General features: G+C 59.5%; 1 protein-coding gene across 1 annotated transcript; it reads right to left on the bottom strand.

The window, feature by feature from the left end:
* Nucleotides 1-547: 547 nt before the first annotated feature.
* On the bottom strand, nucleotides 548-22,722 carry LOC131570684 (histone-lysine N-methyltransferase SETD1A-like). The gene is given in 21 exon segments (XM_058823056.1): nucleotides 548-1,383; nucleotides 1,799-1,936; nucleotides 2,263-2,382; nucleotides 2,629-2,739; nucleotides 3,390-3,583; nucleotides 4,371-5,382; nucleotides 5,500-5,597; nucleotides 6,010-6,228; nucleotides 7,456-7,609; nucleotides 9,018-9,137; nucleotides 9,139-9,291; nucleotides 10,612-10,755; nucleotides 11,640-12,032; nucleotides 12,105-12,351; nucleotides 13,493-14,140; nucleotides 14,988-15,208; nucleotides 15,536-15,639; nucleotides 18,405-18,675; nucleotides 19,199-19,297; nucleotides 20,622-20,777; nucleotides 22,516-22,722. Coding segments are annotated over 20 exon segments (4,758 nt in total). The 5' UTR covers nucleotides 20,760-20,777; nucleotides 22,516-22,722; the 3' UTR covers nucleotides 548-1,209.
* Between the last annotated feature and the right edge of the window lie 374 nt (nucleotides 22,723-23,096).

Raw genomic sequence — 23,096 nt, 5'->3', positions numbered from 1 at the left:
CTTTACGGCCGTCTTTACGACAGCCGCGCTTTACGGCGCCCTTTACGACAGTCGCGCTTTACGGCCGTCTTTACGACAGCCGCGCTTTACGGCGCCCTTTACGACAGTCGCGCTTTGCGGCCGTCTTTTACGACAGTCGCGCTGACGCAGGTGACACAGGTGACACGCAGGTGACACACAGGTGACGCAGGTGAAACATTTCACAAATTCAGGACCCCAAAACCCCCTAAAATCCCTCAAAGCCCCCCAAAATCCTTCACTCATCCCCGAGAGCCCCACGGGCCACCACCCTGAGGAACCCCCAGAATCCCCCCCAAAAAATGAGTCGTAGGCGGAACCAAAGCTCATTGGCCACTTTATAAAAAGGGGGGCTCGGGGGCCCCCCCGTATCAACATATGTACAGGGGAGGGGGAGGGGCATGTACAGGTATTTACACCCCCCGGGGGTATTTACAGAGCTGGGGGGGGCAGGAGCTGGCGGGGGAGGGGCGGACCCCCCTCGCACCCCCCCCCTCCCCCCTTGGCAGGGTCCCAGCCCCTCCCCCCCACTCCAGACACACCCCCCCGAGTTTCTACAAGAAACAGCCAAAAAAAAAAGGAGGAAAAAGGAAAAAGAGCCTTTTTCTGGGGGGGCAGTGGTGACGTCACCACAATGACGTCACGGCGGTGTCGTGGTGATGTCATCACGGGCAATGCGCGGTGCGGGGGGGGGGAGGAGGGGCAGCGGCGACGTCCCGGCCGTCGGGGGAGGGGTCGATGGTGACGGTGACCCCCCAGGGCGTGGCCACGGCAATGACGTCATTGATGGTGGCCAAAGGTCACCCACAGTGGCCAAAGGTCACCCAGGTGTCCCCTCTGCCAAAGGGCAGCTCCCGGCGTCTTTGGGTCAGTGGTGGCCCCTCGGGACAACCCTGGTGGCCAAACTGTGACGGAAGGGCAATGGTGGCACCCAAACACCGACCGTGGTGGCCAAAGGTCAACCCTGGTGGCCAAGAGTCAACCATGGTAATCAAAGCCCAATGGTGGCACCCAAACACCAACCCTGGTGGCCGAAAGTCAACCATGGTGATCAAAGATCAGCTGTGCCACCCAAGCACTGACCCTGGTGGCCAAACCCCAACGGTGGCCGCCCCTGGTGCCCAGCCCCGGCCCGGGCCAGCAGCCAGCCCCAGTTTAGCCCGGTTTGGGCCAGTCTGGGCCACATCCGGGCTAGTTGAGCGTGCCGCGGCAGCTCTCGGTGCGGCACAGGCACGGGATCTTGGTGTCCTCGATGGGGAACTTGTAGTCGTAGGTGATCTCCTCGTTGACGCCGATGGGCTGCTTGGAGTAGATGACGATCTTCTTCTGCGCCTCGATGGTGATCACCTTGGCGTAGCAGTTGGGCTGGGGGGGCACGGCGGGGTCAGCCCAGGCCCCAGACACGGCCTGGACCTAAAACACCCCCGAAATGCCCCAAAAACTCCTCCAGGTACCCTCATTGCCCCTAAAACACCCTCCAGGTGCCCTCAATGCTCCTGAAACCCCTCCAGGTGCCCTCAATGGTCCTGAAACCCCTCCAGGTGCCCTCACCGTGCAGCAGCGGTTGATGAACGATAACTAACACCATTAAACCTAGTTTAGCCCTGGTTTAGCCCAGTTTAAGCCCAGTTTAGCCCCAGTTTATCCTGGTCTAGCCCGGTTTATCTCACCGTGCAGCAGTGGTTGATGAATGATAACTAACATTATTACTAAATCATTAAACCATCATTAGCCCTGGTTTAGCCCGGTTTAAGCCCAGTTTAGCCCCGGTTTATCTCACCGTGCAGCAGTGGTTGATGAAGCGCGCCAGGTTGCCGCACTTGGTGGCGTCGATGATGGTGTCGTGGTCCACGCGGAACAGGTAACTGCTGCCGATGCCCTCCTGCGCGTAGCGCTTCTCACGCATGTCCGCCACCACCTGGGGACACCGAGGGGACATTGGGGACACCACAGGGACACCCTGAGGGGCTCTGGGGACACTGGGGCGGTTTGGGGACATTGGGTGACACCGAGAGGACCCTGGGTGACACGCGCCTATCAGATGTTCTGCCCCACATACTCAATGACCAATGTCTCATTTGGGGACACCGGAGCGGTTTAGGGACACCGAGGTGACACTGGGTGACACACACCCGTCGGATGTTCTGCCCCACGTCCTCAATAACCAATGTCTCATTTGGGGACACGGGGGCGGTTTGGGGACACCGAGGCAGTTTGGGGACACCGGGCGACGGTGGCACGCACCTGGCGGATGTTCTGCCCCACGTACTCGATCACCATCTCGTCGGCCGCGATCGGCTCCATGGCGAACAGGCCCCACTCGTGGATGCGGCTGCGGCCGAAGCGGAGCCGCTTCTTGCGGAACTGCGGGGACACGGACGCGTCACCAGGGCGGGGATGGGACACAGGGACAGAGGAACGCGTCACCAGGGTGGGACAGGGGGACACGGACGCGTCACCAGGGTGGGGATGGGACACAGGGACAGAGGAATGTGTCACCGGGGTGGGACAGGGGGACACGGGGACACAGGGACGTGTCACCAGGGTGGGGATAGGACACAGGGACGTGGTGACACCAGGGGTGACACCGGGGGTGACCCGAGGCCCCACCTTGAGCTGGTTGAGCTTCAGCAGGTCGCTGTCCGGCAGCGCGGCCGAGCCGATGGCGCTGAGCAGGCGCCGCTGCTCCGAGCGCCGCTCCGACAGCACGCGGTTGGGACCCTGCGGGGACAGGGGTGACGTGGTGGGGACACCGAGGGGACAGGGACAGCATGGAGGGGACAGCAGGGACACCGAGGGGACAGGGATGGCACTGAGCAGGCGCCGCTGCTCCGAGCACCGCTCTGACAGCACGCGGTTGGGACCCTGCGGGGACAGGGATGGCATGGAGGGGACATCAAGGGGACAGGGACAGCATGGAGGGGACAGCAGGGACACCAAGGGGACAGGGACAGCAGGGACACCGAGGGGACAGGGATGGCGCTGAGCAGGCGCCGCTGCTCCGAGCGCCGCTCCGACAGGACGCGGTTGGGACCCTGCGGGGACAGGGGTGACATGGAGGGGACACCGAGGGGACAGGGACAGCATGGAGGGGACACCGGGGACACCGAGGGGACAGGGATGGTGCTGAGCAGGCGCCGCTGCTGCGAGCACCGCTCCGACAGGACGCGGTTGGGACCCTGCAGGGACAGGGATGGCATGGAGGGGACACCGAGGGGACAGCGGGGGCTCACCTGCGTGTCAGGTGCGTCGGGGTCGGGCCGCGGGGCGGGGCAGGGCCGCAGGTAGCACGGCGGCTGATGGGGTACCGGGGACACCGAGGGGACGCCCAGGGGACACCAAAGGACACCGAGGGGACAGCGGGGGCTCACCTGCGTGTCAGGTGCGTCGGGGTCGGGCCGCGGGGCGGGGCAGGGCCGCAGGTAGCGCGCCTTCTCGCGGCGGCTGATGGGGTACCAGCCCTCGCTGCGCGCGCTGCCCGTGCGGTGCTCGCGGCTCTCGGGCCAGCGCCGGCGCCGGCGGCCGCTGCGGCTGCTGCGGCACCGCGGGCTGCTCCAGCGCGTCAGTGCGGGCACGTCAAGGAGAACCGGGACAGGAGGGAGAAACGGGATAACAGGGATAACCGGGAGAACTGGGACACCAAGGACAACCGGGACACACCGGGATAAATGGGACAAGTGGGACAACCGGGACACACCAGGATAACCGGGACACACCAGGAGAAACGGGATAACTGGGGTACCTGGGACACACCGGGAGAAACGGGATAACTGGGACACACCAGGACACCAAGGACAACCGGGACACACCGGGATAAACAGGAGAACCGGGACAAGGAGGATAACCAGGAGAACAGGGACAACCAGGACAAGCAGGATAACCGGGATAACCGGGACACGCTGGGAGAACCGGGACAAGCGGGACGCAGGGACAACCAGGACAAGGACACCAAGGACAAGCAGGACACCTGGAAAGGACAGCGAGGGCAAGGGAGAGCGGGACAAGGGACAGCGGGACAAGCGGGTCAAGCAGGACAACGGACACTGAGACAAGGACACCCAGGACAGAGACACAGGAACAAGGACAACCAGGACACCGGGACAAGGACGCCGGGACAAGGACAACTGGGACAAGGACACCGGGACAGGGACAACTGGGACAAGAACACCAGGGCACACCAGGAGAGCGGGGGACAGAACTCAGCACCCTCAGTACTCACTGCCACCAACCCAAGGGGACTGTCCCATCGCCTGTCCCTGTGTCCCCCCATGTCCCCAACACCCATCTCCATGTCCCCCCATGTCCCCAGCTGCCGCCCTGTGTCCCCCCGTGTCCCCAGCACCCAAGGATATCAGTGTGTGGCACCCAGTGGGTGTCGTTGAGCCAGTGCGCGGCCCCGTCCTGCTGCAGCAGCCGCTCGTACGTGAGCCGCAGGAACCGCGCGTCCTCGGCGTCCAGCCCAGCGCTCCAGATGTCGTACAGGATCGTCATCTGCTCGAACTCGCTGCGCGGCGCGAACGCCACCGCGGGCGCCGGGGACACGGTGACGTTGCCGCCGTCGCCGCCGCCATTGCGGGGGCGCAGCCAGCGCCGCCCGCCATCGCTGTCACTGCTGTCGCTGTCGCTGCTGCTGTCGCTGCTGCTGTCGCTGTCCCCCTCCTCATCCTCGCTGTCGCTCGACGACGATGGCGGCGGGGCCGCCCGGTGCCGTTTGCGCCGCGCCGATGGCGCCGATGATGGCGGCGCCGTCACCCCTCCCGTGGTGGCCTCGGTGGCGCCGGGCGGGGGCAGCTCGGCCACCACCTCCTCGGGCGCCTCCAGCACCTCCTCGAGGCACGGGGCGTGGCCGGGCGTGGCCGGCGGGGGCGGGGCTCTGTGGGGCGCGGCCCGGGCCAGGGGCACGGCGTAGTTGTGCTCCAGCAGCACGGGGGGGTCCCGGTTTGGGGGTGCCGGGGGTCCCTCGGGGGCGTCGCTGTCCCCATCGCTGTCCCCGTCGCCGTCCCCGTCGCCGCGGGTGAGGGCGATGGCGGCCAGCACCGCCAGGTCCCCGCCCCCCGATTGCTGGGCCCCGCCCCGCTGTGGGTGTGGCGGGTGTGACGGGTGGGCGTGGCCGGCCCCACCCCGCGCCAGCTCCAGCAGCGAGGACGCCCCCAGGTGCTCGGCAGGGGCGCGGCCGGGTGGGGCGGGGCGCCGGGGTGGGGCGGGGCGCCGGGGTGGGGGGGCGATCCCGGCCCCGCCCCCAGCCCCGCAGAGGGCGGGGTCGTCGTTGCTGCCAGCCCCGCCCCAGCTCTTGACGAGGGAGGCGTGGTCGGCCGGCAGATTGGACACCGGCCGGGGAGGGGGCGGGGCCGCCGGCGGGGGGCGGGGCGGGTCCCTGCGGCGGGGCGGGGCTGGGGGAGGGGGCGGGGCTGGCGGCGGGAGGGGCTTGGGGAGGACAGGGCCGGCGCAGGGGGCGGGGCCGGTGCTGGGGGCGGGGCCGGCGGCGGGAGGGGGCGGGGCTGGCTCCTCGGGCTTGCGGCGCTTCTTGGGGGGGGGCAGGAGGGGGATGGGCGAGGAGGGGCGGGGCGGGGGGGGCGGGGCTGCAGAGAGAGAGAGGGGGGGAGGGGTCAGTCGGGGGGGCACCCCGGAAATGAGGGGAGACCCCCCCCAAAATCTGGGGAGACCCCGAAATTCAGATAAACACCCCAAAATACGTGCAGACCCCAAAATCCGGGGAGGCCCCCCCAAAATCAGTGGAGAAACCCCAAAATTCAGAGAAACCCTCCCCAAAATGTGGGGAGACCCCCCCCAAAATGACGAGAGACCCTGAAATTCAAGGGGACCCCAAAATCCCAGGACTTCTCCCCAAGATACGTGTGGGGACGGCAGGGGGTCAGTGCAGGGAGACCTCATAATCCCCGAATATGCCCCCAAAACATGAGTGTGTGAGGAGACCCCAAAATCCCCGGATTTCCCCCCAAATCGCGACTGTGGGGGGCAGGGGGCGCTCACTGGGTTTGGGCTCGGGGGGCCGGGCGGGCTCCGGGCGCTCTTCGGCCTCGTCCTCGGAGGATGACGATGACGATGACGACGATGACGATGATGAAGATGACGATGAGGATGATGATGATGAAGATGGGGGCGCCGAGGAGGAGCTGCTGCCCCGCCCCCCCTCGTACAGCGACAGCTTGGAGGAGCCTTCGCTGCCCTCGGCCTCCTCCTCCTCCTCCTCTGTGGGGACAATGGGGCGACACCGGGGCTCGGTCACCCGTGCTGGGTCTGCCCGGTGTCACCAGAGACCCACAAAACGTCACCAAGGTCCCCAAATTTCCTCAAGCCCCCCCAAATGTCCCCAATGTCCCCCTCAGTGTCCCCCCAATGTCCCCAAATTTTCCCAAACCCCCCAAATGTCCCCCACTGTCGTCCCCAATGTCCCCCTCAGTGTCCCCCCAATGTCCCCAAATTTTCCCAAACCCCCCAAATGTCCCCAACGTCCCCGCAATGTCCCCAAATGTCCCTCAATGTCCCCCAAATGTCCCCAACCCCTTTGATGTCCCAAACGTCCCCAAATATCCCTGATTTTTCCCTAAATTTCCGCATTTTGTCCCCAAATTTGGTACCGCATCCCCTCCTGGGGGGGGTCCCCAATGGCCCCGTTTGTCCTAAATGTCCCCAAAATCTCCCATTTTGTCCCCATTTCAGTACTGTGTCCCCTCCTGGGGGGGGGGTCCCCAATGTCCCCGTTTGTCCCCAATGTCCCAAAATCTCCTGTTTTGTCCCCATTTCAGTACCGTGTCCCCTCCTGGGGGGGGTCCCCAATGTCCCCGTGTGTCCCCAATGTCCCCAAAATCTCCCGTTTTGTCCCCGTTCCGGTACCGTGTCCCCTCCTGGGGGGGGGGGTCCCCAATGTCCCTGTTTGTCCCCAAATGTCCCCAAAATCTCCCATTTTGTCCCCATTCCGGTACCGTGTCCCCTCCTGGGGGGGTCCCCACTGTCCCCAATATCCCCAATCCCTTTGATGTCCCCAAAATCTCCCGTTTTGTCCCCATTTCAGTACCGAGTCCCCTCCTGGGGGGGGTCCCCAATGTCCCAAAATCTCCTGTTTTGTCCCCATTCCGGTACCGTGTCCCCTCCTGGGGGGGGTCCCCAATGTCCCCGTTTGTCCCCAAAATCTCCCGTTTTGTCCCCATTCCGGTACCGTGTCCCCTCCTGGGGGGGTCCCCAATGTCCCCGTGTGTCCCCAATGTCCCCAAAATCGCCCATTTTGTCCCCATTCCGGTACCGTGTCCCCTCCTGGGGGGGTCCCCACTGTCCCCAATATCCCCAATCCCTTTGATGTCCCCAAAATCTCCCGTTTTGTCCCCATTCCGGTACCGTGTCCCCTCCTGGGGGGGTCCCCAATGTCCCCGTGTGTCCCCAATGTCCCCAAAATCGCCCATTTTGTCCCCATTCCGGTACCGTGTCCCCTCCTGGGGGGGGGTCCCCTCCTCTCGCCCTCCCTGCGGGTGCCCCCCGGGGGGGGGAGGGGCGCCTCGCCCTTCCTCCCCCTCCTCCTCCTCCTCCTCCTCTGCGCCGCCGCTTCGGCCTCGCGCTCCTCCTCCTCCTCCTCCTCCTGGGGGCACCAAAGGGGGCGTCAGACAGGGGGATTGGGGGGAACTGGGGGGGATTGGGGGAAATTTGGGGGTTTTGGGGGGGATTTTGGGAAGTTTGGGGGGATTGAGGGGAAATTTGGAGGGAAATTCGGGGGATTTGGGGGGACCTGTGGGGGAGTTTGGGGGGAATTTGGGGGGGACTTGGGGGGAACTGGGGGGAAATTGGGGGATTTGGGGAGAAATTGGGGGGGATTGGGGGAGTCCTGGGTGGATTTGGGCAAGTTTAGGGGGGATTTGGGGGGAATTTGGGGGGGACTTGGGGGGAACTGGGGGGAAACTGGGGGATTTGGGGGAGTCCTGGGTGGATTTGGGCAAGTTTAGGAGGGATTTGGGGGGAAATCTGGGGGAACTGGGGGGAGTTTGGGGGGTGCTGGTGGGATTTGGGAGAAATTTGGGGGAAATTGGGGGAGTCCTGGGGGGATTTGGGGGCACAGGGGGGAATCTGGGGGGAAATTCTGGGGGATTGGGGGAGTTTGGGAGCATTTGGGGGGTAAACTGGGGGGTTTGGGGGAGACTTTGGGGGGTCCTGGGGGAATTGGGGGAGTTTGGGGGGGATTCGGGGGGATTGGGGGAGTTTCAGGGGGATTTGGGGGGGAATTTGGGGGGGGGAGTTGGGGGCACGGGGGGGTCAGGGGGGTCCCAGGGGGAAATAGGGGGGGATTTGGGGGTTTGGGGGGGATTGGGGGGAAACTTGGGGGGATTTGGGGGGGAATTGGGGGGAAATTGGGGGATACTTGGGGGGACTGGGGGAGTCCTGGGTGGATTTGGGGGAGTTTTGGGGGGAATTGGGGGAACTGTGGAGTTTGGGGGGGATTTGGGGGGACGGGGGTCTGGGGGGTCCTGGGGGGGGAATTGGGGGAGTTTTGGGGGGATTGGGGGAGAAACCGGGGGGATCTGGGGGGAAATTGGGGACTTTGGGGGAGAAATTGGGGGCATTTGGGGGGAGAATTTGGGGAGAACTGGGAGGACTGGGGGGATTTAGGGGGGTCCTGGGGGGTTTTTGGGGGTGTCAGTAATTTGGGGAGGGGTCATTTTGTGGGGAGGGGGTCCCACCTTTGCCGAGGGTGACTCCTCAGAGGGTCGGCGTTTTTTGGGGGGATTTTGGTCTCAAAAGATCGGGATTTTTTGGGGTGATTTCAGGGGATTTTGGGGTTTTTTTGGGGGGGGGGGTTAATTTGGGGAGGGGTCCCACGTTGGCCGAGGATGACTCCTCAGAGGGTCGCAGTTTTGGGGGGAGCTCAGGGGTTTTTTGGGGGGTTTCGGGGTCCCAGTGGATCGCAGTTTTTTGGGGATTTCTGGGGGGATTTCAGGGGTTTTTGGGGAGTTTTTGGGGGTCAGTTTTTGGGTTAATTTGGGGAGGGGTCCCACCTTGGCCGAGGACGACTCCTCGGATGCCTCCTCGCCCTCGCTGTCCAGCCGGAAAAGCTTCCGGCGCTTCCCGGGGCCCTCGGGGCGCGGCAGCTCCTTCTCTGCATTTTGGGGTGAATTCGGGGGGTTTCGGGGTTTTTTTCGAGGGGTTTGGTGTTTTTTGGGGTTTTTGGGGAGGGGTCTCACCATCCTCATCCTCCTCGGGGGGGGTCGGGGGCCGGGGTCTCTTCTCCTCCCCCCCCTCGCCCAGCTCCGATGGCTCTTTCCGCTTCACCTGGGGGGAAACCGCGAGAAAATGGGAAAAAAGGGACAAAAACAGGCAAAAAGAGAGAAAATGGTAAAAAAGACAGTAAAATAAGCAAAAGTAGAGAAAAACAGGGAAAAAAGAGAGAAAAGAAAATAGAGAAAAATGAGAGAAAGCAAAAAAAATGGCAAAAAACAAAGTAAAATAATAAAAAATACAAAAAATAGGAAAAAAAAGAAAAACTGCAAAAAAGAAATAAAATTTTTTAAAAGTAGCATAATGAAAAAACAACCCAAGAAAGAAAAGACTCCTTGTAACCCCAAAAACCCTCCCAAAAGGGGACACCCTCCCTTAAACCCCAAAAAAGGACACCCAGCACCCCAAAATTCCCCCCAGGACGCCCCGAATGCCCCCAGTTTCACCCCAAAAGCCCCAATTTTGCCCAAATCTCCCCGATTTCAGCCCAAACCTTGAGGGAGGGCAGCCTGAGCACCCCCCTGGGCCCCGTGCCCCCCAAAAGCCACAATTTGCCCCAATTTCAGCCCCAATTTTGCCCAATTTCAGCCCAAACGCCTCAATTTTGCCCAATTTCACCCCAAACACCCCAATTTCCCCCAAAAGCCCCAATTTCACCCATTTTCACCCCAAACCTTGAATGAGGGCAGCCTGAGGGGCCCACTCAGCCCCGCGCCCACTCCACAAACGACAGCAGCACCCCCCAAAGCCCCAATTTCAGCACCAATTTTGCCCAAATCTCCCCAATTTCAGCACAAAACCCCAAATCCCCCATAATGCCCCAATTTTGCCCGTTTTTGCCCGATTTCCCCCCAAACCTCGAATGAGGGCAGACTCAGTGCCCCCGGTGCCCGGCGCCCCCGCCCCGTGCCCACTCCACGAGCGACAGCAGCGCCCCCCAAAGCCCCACATCCCCCCAATTCCAGCCCCAATTTTGCCCGGTTTCACCCCAAAGCCCAAATTTTGCCTGGTTTTGCCCAAATCTCGCGGTTTTCGCCCCAAACCTTGAAGGAGGGCAGCCTGAGTGCCCCGCGCAGCCCCGCGCCCCCTCCACGAGGGAGAGCAGCGCCAGGGGCGGCTCCTTCGGCCCCCAAAGCCCCAAATCCCCCCAATTTCACCCCAAAGCCCCCGTTTTTGCCCAAATCTCGCGGTTTTGGCCCCAAACCTTGAAGGAGGGCAGCCTGAGGGCCCCGCGCAGCCCCGCGCCCCCTCCACGAGGGAGAGCAGCGCCGGGGGCGGCTCCTTTGGCCCCCAAAGCCCCAAATCCCCCCAGTTTCACCCCAAAGCCCAAATTTTGCCCGTTTTTGCCCAAATCTCGCGGTTTTGGCCCCAAACCTTGAAGGAGGGCAGCCTCAGCGCCCCGCGCAGCCCCGCGCCCCCGCCCCGCGCCCACTCCACGAGCGACAGCAGCGCCGGGGGCGGCTCCTTCGGCCTCGCCCGCTCCGGGGGCTCCTCCCGGCCCCGCCCCGACTGGAACGGCTGAAACGGCGGCAGAAATCGGGGGAAATTGGGGAAAATTGGGCATTTCGGGGGAAATCGGGAGGGTTTGGGGGAATTTGGGCGGTCAGGGGCAAAACGGGGGATTAGGGAAATTGGGGAATTTGGGGGGGGTCCATGGGGGGGGTTTGGGTCGGCTTTGGGGCGATTTGGGGGCACATTTTGGGGTGAGTTTAGGGACACGTTTTGGGTCACTTTAGGCCGATTTTGGCCCCTCTCTGACCTTGACCTGCCCCTCCTTGTGCATTTTGGGGCAGTTTTAGTGAGCTTTGGCGCAGGCTTGGGGACAATTTTGGGACACATTTTGGGGCAGTTTTAGGGTGTTTTAGGGCAAGTTTCAGGGCAGATTCTGCTCCCACCTTGACCTGCTCCTCCTTGTGCATTTTGGGGCGGTTTGGGGCAGTTCTGGGGCGGTTCTGAGGCAGTTTTGGGGCAGGTTTCGGGGCAGTTTTGGGGTGTTTCAGGGCAGGCCCTGCTCCCATCTTGACCTGCTCCTCCTTGTGCATTTTGGGGCGGTTTTGGGCCAGTTTTGGGGCGGTTCTGAGGCGGTTTTGGGGCAGGTTTTGGGGCAGTTTTGGGGCGGTTCTGAGGCGGTTTTGGGGCAGGTTTTGGGGCAGTTTTGGGGTGTTTCAGGGCACGCCCTGCTCCCACCTTGACCTGCTCCTCCTTGCCCATTTTGAGGCGGTTTTGGGGCGGTTTTTGGGCGGTTTTGGGGCAGTTTTGGGGCGGTTTTGGGGAGGTTTCAGGGCAGGTTTTGGGGCAATTTTGGGACAGGTTTTGGGGCAGGTTTCAGGGCAGGTTTTGGGGCAGTTTTGGGGTGTTTCAGGGCAGGTTTTGGGGTGTTCCAGGGCAGGTTGTGCTCCCACCTTGACCTGCTCCTCCTTGCGCTCCCACCAGGCGTCGAAGGCGCGGAAGGCCACGTTCTCCACCATCTTCCTGTTGAGGTCCCTCTGCATGGTGGCCTTCATCTCGTGCACCAGCGCCGCCAGCACGCCCTCCACGGGCCCCCCGCCCCAACCGGGGGCCGCGCCCACCCCGGGGGGCTCCGGGGGGCGGGGCAGGGGCGGCGGGGGCGGGGCCGGCTCCGTGCCCGGGGGTCGCTCCTCCCCGAATTGGGGGGAAAAAGGCGGGAAATGCGGGGGCGGGGCGAAAGGGGGCGGGGCGAAGGGAGGGACGCCCACCCCGAATGGAGGCGGGGCTTTGGATGCCCCGCCCCCTGCGGCCGAGGGGCGGAGCCTGCTCAGCAGCTGCGTCTGCAGCTGGAATGGGGGAGGGGGCACCACGCCGGCCCCGCCCCCCGCGGCCCCGCCCCCCGCGGCCCCGCCCCCCGCCCAGCGCGCCCCGCCCCCCCCCAGGCGCCCCAGGAGCTCGAACAGCGCCGGGGGGGGAGGGGAGGCCCCGAAATCGGGCGGGGGGAGGGGCCGCGGGGGGGGGAGGGGCACGGCCATGAGGGGGGGCGGGGGGGGCGGGAACGAGGGGGGAGGGGGCGGGGACGGGAAGGGGGAGGGGGGCAGCGGGGGGGGGCGGGGCCTCGGCGGCGTCGTCCGAGGAGATTTCCATGTCCTCCCCCGAGGAGAGCTGCGGAAACGGGGGAAAATCACCCAAAATTGGGTCGGGGAGCGGGGAGAGGAACAAAGAAACCCGAAAATCTCTGGATTGCACCCAAAAACGTCACAAGCACCCACTGAAATACCCCAAATCCACCCCAAAAACCTCAGCAATCCCCCCTAAACTTTCCCTTTTCCTTCATAGATGTCCCAAATCCCACCCAAAACCTCCCAAATAAGCCCAAAATGTCCCAAATCCCCCCCAGTTCCCCCAAACCTCCTCCAAACTCCAACTCCGGTACCCAAACGCCCCCCAACGCCCCCAAAATGACCCAAATCTCCCCCAAAACCTCTCAAATCCACCCAAAAGGCCCCAAATCCCTCCCAAAACACCCCCAGGCACCAACCCTGGTACCCAAATCCCCCCAAATCTCCCCCAAAACTCCAACTCCGGTACCCAAATCCCCCCAAACCATCCCTACCCTCCCCGAAATCCCCCCAAAACTGCTTCAACCCCCCCAAACCATCCCAAACCTCCCTGAAATCCCCCCGAAAATGTTTCAACCCCCCCCAAACCATCCCAAACCTCCCCAAAACCATCCCAAACCTCCCCGAAATCCCCCAAAACCATCCCAAACCTCCCCGAAATCCCCCAAAACCATCCCAAACCTCCCCGAACTCCCTCAAAACCATCCCAAACCATCCCAAACTCCCCCCAAACCATCCTAAACTCCCCCAAAACTCCCACAAAACCATCCCAAACCTCCCCGAAATCCCCCCAAACCATCCCAAACCTCCCCAGACGCCCCCAAGCACGTCCCAAATCGCCCCAAAACGTCTCAAATTCGCCCCAAAACCACCCAAACCCCCTCCAAAGTGCCCCAGCCTCCCCCAAACCTGCCGCAGACCCCCCATCAATGGGTCAAACCCCCCCAAACCCCCCCCAAATACCCCCCCAGCCCCCCCAAAATCGCCCCCAAGCCCCCCCAGAAATACCCCCAAACCCCCTCACAGACCCCTCCCCCCCAATTTCCCCTCCCCCACTCACCCCGTCCGTCCCGTTCTCCCGGGGGGGGCTCCTCGCTGGGGGGGGCGGGGGCGGGGCTGGGGGCGGGGCCGCTCCCTCCTCCCCGCCCCCCCCTGCCCCTCCCGCCCCTCCCCCATCCTGGGGCGGCTCCTGGGGGGGCGGCTCCTCGCGCGGGGGGGCGGGGCCTCCCGCCAGCCCCTCCCCCTCCACGATCATCGGAGTCCCCTCCCCGCCCGCGGCGGAGTGGGCGGGGCTCGGCGGCGTGCGGGGCGGGGCGGGCGGAGGGGGCGTGGCCTCGCGGCGCGGCGGCTCCTCCCGCGGCTCCTCCTCCTCGCGCGGAGGGGGCGGGGCGAAGAAGGGGTGCGGCTGCCCGCCCTGCAGCAGCGCCTCGATGCGCATGTCCAGGCTGCTGTGCTGCGCGAAGGGGACGCTCTCGGGGGTGCCCTCGGGGGCCGGGGAGCCCCCCCGCGCCGGGGAGCCCCCCAGGGGCGGCGGAGGGGGCGGGGAAACCCCCCGGGGCGGCGGAGGGGGCGGGGCGAAGGGCCGGAAGGAGGAGGAGCCCGAGGGGGGCGGGGGAGGGGGCGGGCGGCGCGAGGGGAAGGGCGAGACCACGCCCACGCCGCCGGAAACCGCGCCCCCGACCCCGGCGGACACCACGCCCCCGCAGACGGAGGCCACGCCTGCCATCGCGGAAGCCGCGCCCACGGCGGAGGCTCCGCCCCCAGCCAGGGTGGGGGGCGTGTCCGGGGGGCGGCGGGGGGAGGGGAAGGGGTCGGGAGGGGGGAAGGGCAGCCTGGAAAGGGAGAGAATGGGGGGGGGGAGGGGTTAGAGAATGGGCAAAAAGGGGGAAACTGCCCCAAAAATGGGGAGAGACCCCAAAATTAGGGAAAGCCCCCAAAAAGATCAGGGAAACTCCCCAAAAAAATCGAGATAAAACGCCAAAAAATGAGGAAAAAAACCCCAAAATGGGAAAAGGACCCCAAAGTTGGGGAAACAGCCCAAAAAATTGGGGAGAGACCCCAAAAACTGAGAATCCCCCGCAAAGATTGGGGAAATTCCTCAAAAAGGGTAAAACCCCCAAAAATAGGAGAAGGATCCCAAAAATGGGGAACCTCCCCCCCAAAGACCAGGGAAACTGCCCAAAAATCAGAGAAAAACCCCAAAATTGGGGAAAAGCATCCCAAAAATCGGGAAACAGCCCCAAAAATTGGGGAGAGCCCCCAAAAACAGGGATACTTGCCAAAAAATAGCAAATAACCCCAAAAAATGGGGAGCAAACTCAAGAACTGGGGAACGACTCCAGAAAATGGGGAAATCTCCAAAAATTAGGAATGATCCCCAAAACACCAGGAGAAATCCCCCAAAAATGGGAAAACCCCCTAAAAAGGGGAAGGCACCCCCAAAACAGGCAGAAACTTCCCCAAAATGGGGGAAGCACCCCAAAATTTGACTTCTCCCCCTCCCCCCAATTACCCACCCGGCCCCCTCCCAAAATTCAGGATTCCTTCCCCCCCCCCCCCAACAATTTCATTTCCCCCCCCAAAATTTCCCCCCCAAATTCGGGTTCCCCCCCAAATTCCCTGGCTTTGCCCCCAAACCCCGTTTTTCCCAAAATCCCCGTTTTTGCCCCCAAACCTCACCTGCCCCCGTAGGGGGAGGGGCTCCCGTCGGCGAAGGCCCCGAAGGGGGCGGGGCCGGGCGGAGGGGGCGGGGCCGCGAACGGGCCGGCGCCGAAGGCCCCGCCCCCCTCCGGGGCGGTGCCGTTGTTGCCGGAGGGGGCGGGGCCTGGCGGAGGGGGCGGGGCGAAGGCGCCCTCGGCCGAGGGGCGGCGCCGGGGGAGGGGCTCCAGGGGGGGGGGCGGCTGCACAAAAATGGGGAAAAAAGGGGGAAAAAGGGGGGGGTCAGGGACACCAAAATACAACAGGGGACCCCAAAACCTCACCCTGTGACCCTAAAATACAACAGGGACCCCAAAAAGCCCCCCAAATTCCCCCAAGGGACCCCAAAAGTCCACCCTGGGACCCCAAAATACACGAGAGACCCCAAAAATTCGCCGTGAAACCCCAAAATCCAACAGGGACCCCAAAATACACACAGGGACCTCCATAGTGGAACAGGGACACCAAACCCACCCCAAACTCCCCCAAACCCCCCCAGTTTTACCCAAAATCCCCCAGTCCCCCCTCACCGTGTCCCCCCGGTCCCCCGAGGCTTTGCTGCCCCCCGTGGGCACCGTCTGGGGCGTGTAGGAGCCGCTGACAATGAGATCGTACAGCTTCATCCTCTGCTGGCCTGGAAAACACAAAAACACCAAAATTAACCCCAAAAATAACACCCAGAACAGCTCACACAGCTCCATTCTCTGCTGGCCTGAAACGGACCAAAAAAACCCAAAAAAACCCCAAAATTCAGCCCCAAAACAGAGTCTGGGGCGTGTAGGAGCCACTGACAATGAGATCACAGAGTTTCATCCTCTGCTGGCCTGGAAAATACCAAAAATCAAAAAATAAACCCCAAAATCAGCCCCAAAACAGAGTCTGGGGCATGTAGGAGGCGCGGACAATGAGATAATAGAGCTTCATCCTCTGCTGGTGTAAAATGGACCAAAATCACCAAAATTAACCCCAAAATAATGTCCCGGGTCAGCTCGTACAGCTCCATCCTCTGCTGGCCTGAAATGGACCCAAAATAGCAAAATTAACCCCAAAACAGCGACTGGGGAATAGCCTGCAGTCAGCTCATACAGCTTCATCCTCTGCTGGCCTGAAAAAAACCCAAAACCACGTAAATCAACCCCAAAACACAGCCCCAGGTATGGCCTGAGGGGTGCAGGATTAGCTCGTACAGCTCCATTCCCCTGGTGTAAAATTGACCAAAACCACGTAAATTAACCCCAAAATCCTGCCCAGAACAGTTCCCAGGATGAGCTCGTACAGCTCCATCCCCTGCTGGTCTAAAATGGACCAAAACCACATAAATTAACCCCAAAATTACACCCAGAACAGCTCGTACAGCTCCATCCCCTGCTGGTCTAAAATGGACCAAAACCACATAAATTAACCCCAAAAATCACACCCAGAACAGCTCGTACAGCTCCATCCCCTGCTGGTCTAAAATAGACCCAAATCACATCAAATAACCCCAAAAATCACACCCAGAACAGCTTGTACAGCTCCATCCTCTGCTGCCCTGAAAAACCCCAAAAAACCAAAATTCAGCCCCAAAATCACACCCAGAACTGAGCCCGGGGTCGGCTCGTACAGCTTCATCCTCTGAAATGAACCAAAAACCCAAAAATCAGCCCCAAAATCACACCCAGGGCACAGACACACCAAGGTCTGGAATTTGGGGTAATTCCACCCCGGAAATCTGGGATTTGGGGCAGTTCCACCCCAAAAATTTGAGATTTGGGGCAGTTCCTCCCCAAAAATCCTTCATTGGGCCCCAAAATCTGGGACGTGGGGCACGGACACCCCAAAAACCCAATAAACCCCCTATAGCTGACCCCAAATCTCCAATAACTGACCCCAAATCTCCAACAACTGACCCCAAATCCCCCGTAACTGATCCCAAACCCCAAAAATCCCCAGTAACTGACCCCAAATCTCCAATAACTGACCCCAAATCTCCTATAACTGACACCAAACTCCACAAATCCCCCATAAATCCCCAATAACTGATCACAAACCAAATAAATCTCCTGTAACTGACCCCAAACCCCACAGACGCCCCACAAACACCCCACAAATTCCCAATAACTGACCCCAAATCCCCTAAAACCGATCCCAAATCTCCTATAACTGACACCAAATCCCCCGTAATTGATCCCAAACCCCAAAAATCCCCAATAACTGACCCCATAAATCCCCTATAATTGATCACAAATCCAATAAACCCCGTATAACTGACCCCAAATCCCCTGTAACTGATCTGAAATCCCCAATAACTGATCCCCAATCCCCTAACACTGACCCCAAATGCCCCACAACTGACCCCAAACCCCATAAATTCTCCGTAACTGACCCCAAACCCCACAAACCCCCCCAAATCCCCAATAACTGACCCCAAACCCCACAAATCCCCTACAACTGACTCCGAACCCCATAAATCCCCTATAACTAACCCCAAATCTCCTACAACTGACTGGAAACCCGTAAATCCCTGATAACTGACCCCAAACGCCCCAAAACTGACCCCAAAACTCACCCCTGACATCGAGCTGTGCGTGGACGGCCGTCCCCATGACGGTGGCGCTGGGCAGGTGCGGCACACACCCCACAAACACCCCATAAATCCATATAAAACCCCCACCAATCCACATAAAACCCCAATAAATCCATGTAAATCCCCCATAAATCACTATATAGCCCCAATAAATCGATACAAATCCCCCATAAATCGATACAAAACCCCCATAAATCGATATAAATCGACAAAAACCTCACCCCTGACATCGAGCTGTGCGTGGACGGCCGTCCCCATGACGGTGGCACTGGGCAGGTGTGGCACACACCCCACAAACACCCCATAAATCCATATAAAACCCCCACCAATCCACATAAAACCCCAATAAATCCATGTAAATCCCCCATAAATCACTATACAGCCCCAATAAATCGATACAAATCCCCCATAAATCCATATAAAACCCCAACAAATCGATATAAACCTCACCCCTGACATCGAGCTGTGCGTGGACGGCCGTCCCCATGACAGTGGCGCTGGGCAGGTGTTGCACACACCCCACAAACACCCCATAAATCCATATAAAACCCCCACAAATCCACATAAAACCCCAATAAATCGATGTAAATCCCCCATAAATCCATATAAAACCCCAATAAATCAATACAAATCCCCCATAAATCAATATAAAACCCCAATAAATCGATATAAACCTCACCCCTGACATCGAGCTGTGCGTGGATGGCCGTCCCCATGACGGTGGCGTTGTGCAGGTGCCGCACGGTGTGGCACACACCCCATAAATCGGTATAAATCCCCCATAAATCCACATAAACCCCCAATAAATCGATATAAATCGATATAAACCTCACCCCTGACATCGAGCTGTGCGTGGATGGCCGTCCCCATGACGGTGGCGTTGTGCAGGTGCCGCACGGTGTCGCGGGCGCCCCGCGAGGAGCCGAAGGTGACGCGGGCCAGCCCCAGGTGCTTGCGCGTTTTGGGGTGCAGCAGCACCTCCACCTCCTCCACCTCGCCGAACTTGCGGCACATCTCCCGCAGGAACCCCTCGCGGATGTTGTCGTTGAGGCGCGCGAAGGTCACCTCCTTCAGCGGCACCTGCCCCACGTAGAACTCGTCCAGCTATGGGGCCAAAACCAGGAGAAATTAACCCAAAATGTGTCAGTGAAATATGGCTGAAATCCCAAATGCATCCCAAATCCCATTAGTGAGATATACCCAAAATCCCAAAACCTGCCAGTGAAACAGGGACAAAACCCTAAATCTACCCCAAACCCTATTAATGAAACGTGGCCAAAACCCCACATTTATGTTAGTGAAATACGGCCAAAACCCCAAATTTCCATTAGTGAAATGTGGCCAAAACCCCAAATTTCTGTTAGTGAAATATGGCCAAAACCCCAAATTTCTGTTAGTGAAAAGTGGCCAAAACCCCAAATTTCTGTTAGTGAAATACGGCCAAACCCCCAAATTTCTGTTAGTGAAATATGGCCAAAACCCCGAATCCACCCCAAAACCCAAATCCACCCCAATTCTCCAAAACCCCAAATCCTCACCTTGAACTTGAGAATCCAGCCCCAAAACCCCCCAAAAACCCCAAAACCTCCCAAAACCCCCCAGAAACCCCAAAATCTCCGTTTCTCACCTTGAACTTGGGCACGGGCAGGGACAGGTCCCGGTGCTTGGCCCAGATCCTGCGGGGCCGCGGGTCCTGCACGGGCCCGGCCGGGGGGAACCCCGAATCCTGCGCCCCAAAAACACAGTTAGCACCCCAAAACACCCCAAAATCACCCAAAACCACACAAAATCCTCCCCAAAATGGCACAAAAACACCCCAAACAGCACAAACCCACCCAAAACCCACTCAAAATTCCCCAAAACCACCCAAAACCGCGGGTCCTGCACGGGGCCGGCTGGGGGGAACCCCGAATCCTGCACCCCAAAATATCCAAAAACAGAGTTAGCACCCCAAGAACAACATCAGCACCCCAAAAACAGAGTCAGAACCCCAAAAACTGCACAAAACCACCTAAAACCCACTCAAAATGGGACAAAACCACCCAAAACCGCGGGTCCTGCACGGGGCCAGCCGGGGGGAACCCCGAATCCTGCACCCCAAAATATCCAAAAACAGGGTTAGCACCCCAAAAACAGAGTCAGAACCCAAAAATGGCATAAATCCACCCAAACCCTGAGTCCTGCACCCCAAACCAGCCTGAGATGTCCCAAAACAGCACAAAACCACCCAAAACAGCACAAAACCACCCAAAACCCCGAGTCAGCTTGCGGGTGGTTTTGGGCCAATTTTAACTGAGATTTTGGGGCACTTTTGGGGCTTTTCAGGAGAGTTTTATACGAAATTTTGGGGCAGTTTTGGGTGAGATTTTGGGGCACTTTAGGGGCCGTTTTGGATGAGATTTTGGGGCCATTTTCGGGGAGTTTTGGGCAAGATTTTGGGGCAGTTTTGGGGCACTTTCAGCTGAAATTTCAGGGCAGTTTTGGGGCACTTTCAGCTGAAATTTCAGGGCAGTTTTGGGGCAGTTTGGGGTGAAATTTGGGGGCAGTTTTGGGGTGACATTTCAGGACAGTTTTGGGGCTGGGTCTGAGTGAGATTTCAGAGCAGTTTTGGGGCAGTTTTGATGACATTTAAAGGCAGTTTTTGGGGCAATTTCAGGGCACTTTTGGGGTTATTTTAGCTGACATTATGGGACAGTTTTGGGGTAATTTTGGGGCAGTCTGGGGTGACATTTCAGGGCAGCTTTGGGGCAGTTTGGGGTGAGATTTCAGAGCACTTTTGGGGCAGTTTTGGGGCAATTTTGGTGACATTTCAGTGCAATTTCGGGGCAGTTTTTGCTGATATTCCAGAGCAGTTCTGGGGTCATTTTAGCTGACGTTATGGGGCAGTTTTGGGGTAATTTTGGGGCAGTTTGGGGTGACATTTCAGGGCCAGTTTTTAGAGACGTTTCAGGGCACTTTTGGGGAAATTTCAGGACAGTTTCCGGAGATATTTCAGGGCAGTTTTGGGGCGGCTTTGTACGAAACTCCGGGGCAGTTTTGGGGCGACTCACGGGCACGCTGAAGTGCACGCCATCGTATCTGTAGAGCTTCTGTCCCCCCCGGCGCAGGGCGGGGTCCAGCAGCAGCTTGTAACTGCGCCAGGGGACGCTGGGGGTCCTGGGGGCGTCACCCCCCGGCTCGGGCTCCATGCCCCCGCCTCATTGACCCTGAAATGACAACAAATCCCAGCTAAATACGCCCAAAATCGGCAAAAACGTACCCAAAACCACCCAAAATCTGCATAAACCCACCCAAAATCTGCATAAACCCACCCAAAATCTGCATAAACCCACCCAAAACCTGCATGAACCCACCCAAAATCTGCATAAACCCACCCAAAATCTATATAAATACACCCCAGAATGGACACGGGGGGTCCTGGGGCTCCATGCCCCCGCCACATTGACCCTGCAGAGACACAAAAACAGCACTAAATGTACCCAAAATCGGCAAAAATCCACCAAAAACCTGCATAAATCCACTCAAATCCGGTCAAAATCTGCATAAATCCACTCAGAATCTGCATAAATCCACCAAAAATCCGCACAAATCCACCCAAAACCTACAGAAACCCATTCAAAGTCTGCATAAATCCCCCCAAATCCGGTCAAAATCTGCATAAATCTAGCCAAAATCTGCACAAATCCACCCAAAATCCCCCCCAGAATGGACACTGGGGGTCTGTGCCCCCACCTCATTGACCCTAAAGGAGAGACGCAAACCCACCCAAAATCTGCACAAATCCACCCAAAATCTGCACAAATCCACCTAAAATCTGCACAAATCCACTCAAACCCACCCAAAATCTGCATAAATCCACCCAAGCAAGCACAAAATCTGCATAAATACACCTAAACCCATCCAAAATCTGCACAAACCCACCTAAGATCCCCCTAAATAAACAAAAGTCCAAATTCTGTATAAATCCACCCAAAACCCAGTCAAAACCTACACAAACCCACCCAAAATCTGCATAAATCCCACAAAATTTGCTCGAATCCACCCAAAATCCATCCAGAATCCGCATAAATTGACCCAAAATCTGCATAACTGCGCCCAAAATCGACACAAACACACCCCACACCCACCCAAAATCCACCTAAACACGAATTCATCCAGATTCTGTATAAGCCCACCCAAAATCTGCACAAATCCGCCCAAAATCCCCCCATATCCCACCCCAAACCTGCACAAACCCTCCCCAAATTTATCCTCGTATCCCCCTCGAATTCTGCCCAAAATTTCCCCCAAAACCCAGCCCCGATTCCTCCCCAAATCCCCTGAAATTTTCTCTCAATTCCCACTCAAATCCCGCCAGAATTTGTCCCCAAATCCTGCCCCAATTCTGCTCCCGATCCACACTAAAATTCCTTCAATTCCTCCCCAAAATCTCCCCCTGAAATCTACCCAAATCCCACCCCAATTTCCCAAAAAAATCCCACCCCAAATTCCCCCAATTCCTCCCGAAATCCCCTCAAAATCCCCCCGAAAATGCCAAATCTCCCTCAATTCCCCCCAAATCCCCTCAAACCCCAATTCCCCCCAAATTCCCCTGAAATTCCCCAAACTCCCGCCCAAATTCACTTAAACCCCCCCAAATCCCCAAAAACTCCCCTCAAACCCCAATTCCTCCCCAAATTCCCCTGAAATTCCCCAAATTTCCCCCCAAATTCCCTTAAATTCCCCTCACACCCCCATCACCCCCAAATCCCCTCAGTTCCCCCTCAACCCCCCCAATTCCCCTGAAATTCCCCAAATTTCCCCCCAAATTCACTTAAGCCCCCCCAATCCCCCCTCAAACCCCAATTCCTCCCCAAATCCCCCCAATTTCCCCCGAACCCCCCCCCTCAAACCCCGAATTTCCCAAATTTCCCCCAAATTCCCCTCACGCCGCCCCCCCCTCACCTGCGGCCGCCGCCGCCGCCCCCTCCGCGGGCCGGGGGAGGCGCGGGGGGGGTTCCGCCGCCCGGCGAGGCCCCGCGGGCGTTTTCGGGGCGGCTCCTGACGGTTCCGGGCGCTTTCCCGGCGCTTTCGGGGCAATTTTCGGCGTTTTTGGGGCGATTTTCGGCGCTTTTGGGGCTCCCGGAGCCGCCGCCGGCCGCGGCTGAGGGGAGGGGGGCGGAGCCTGCGCCGGAAGTCGCGCCCGCGCGGCTCTCGCGAGAGCGCCAACGGCCGCGCCCGCACTTTCCACACGCGCGCCCCCCCCTTTCCCTTCACTCTCCCCGGGGCGAAAAACGCCCGGAATTGCCCCAAAACAGCGACAAAAAACACGGAGGGAATTTCTGCGGGTGGGGGGTTTAGCGTGGAGGGCGGAAAGCGGAGAGCGGAGCGGCGGCCGTGCCGAATCTGCCGCCGGCGACACTTTAGCTACATCGCCTTTCCTGGCCCTTGGCCTCATTTTGGCCCGTTCCGAGCCCGTTTATCCGCGTTTTTCAGCTTTTAACGCTTTTTTGGTGCCGTTTCGGGATTATTTCGGTTTTTATTTC

This window comes from Ammospiza caudacuta, chromosome 37 (genome assembly GCF_027887145.1).
Source record: "Ammospiza caudacuta isolate bAmmCau1 chromosome 37, bAmmCau1.pri, whole genome shotgun sequence".
In the NCBI taxonomy this organism is placed as follows: Eukaryota; Metazoa; Chordata; class Aves; order Passeriformes; family Passerellidae; genus Ammospiza; species Ammospiza caudacuta.
This window is presented reverse-complemented; position numbering and strand designations above follow the sequence as displayed.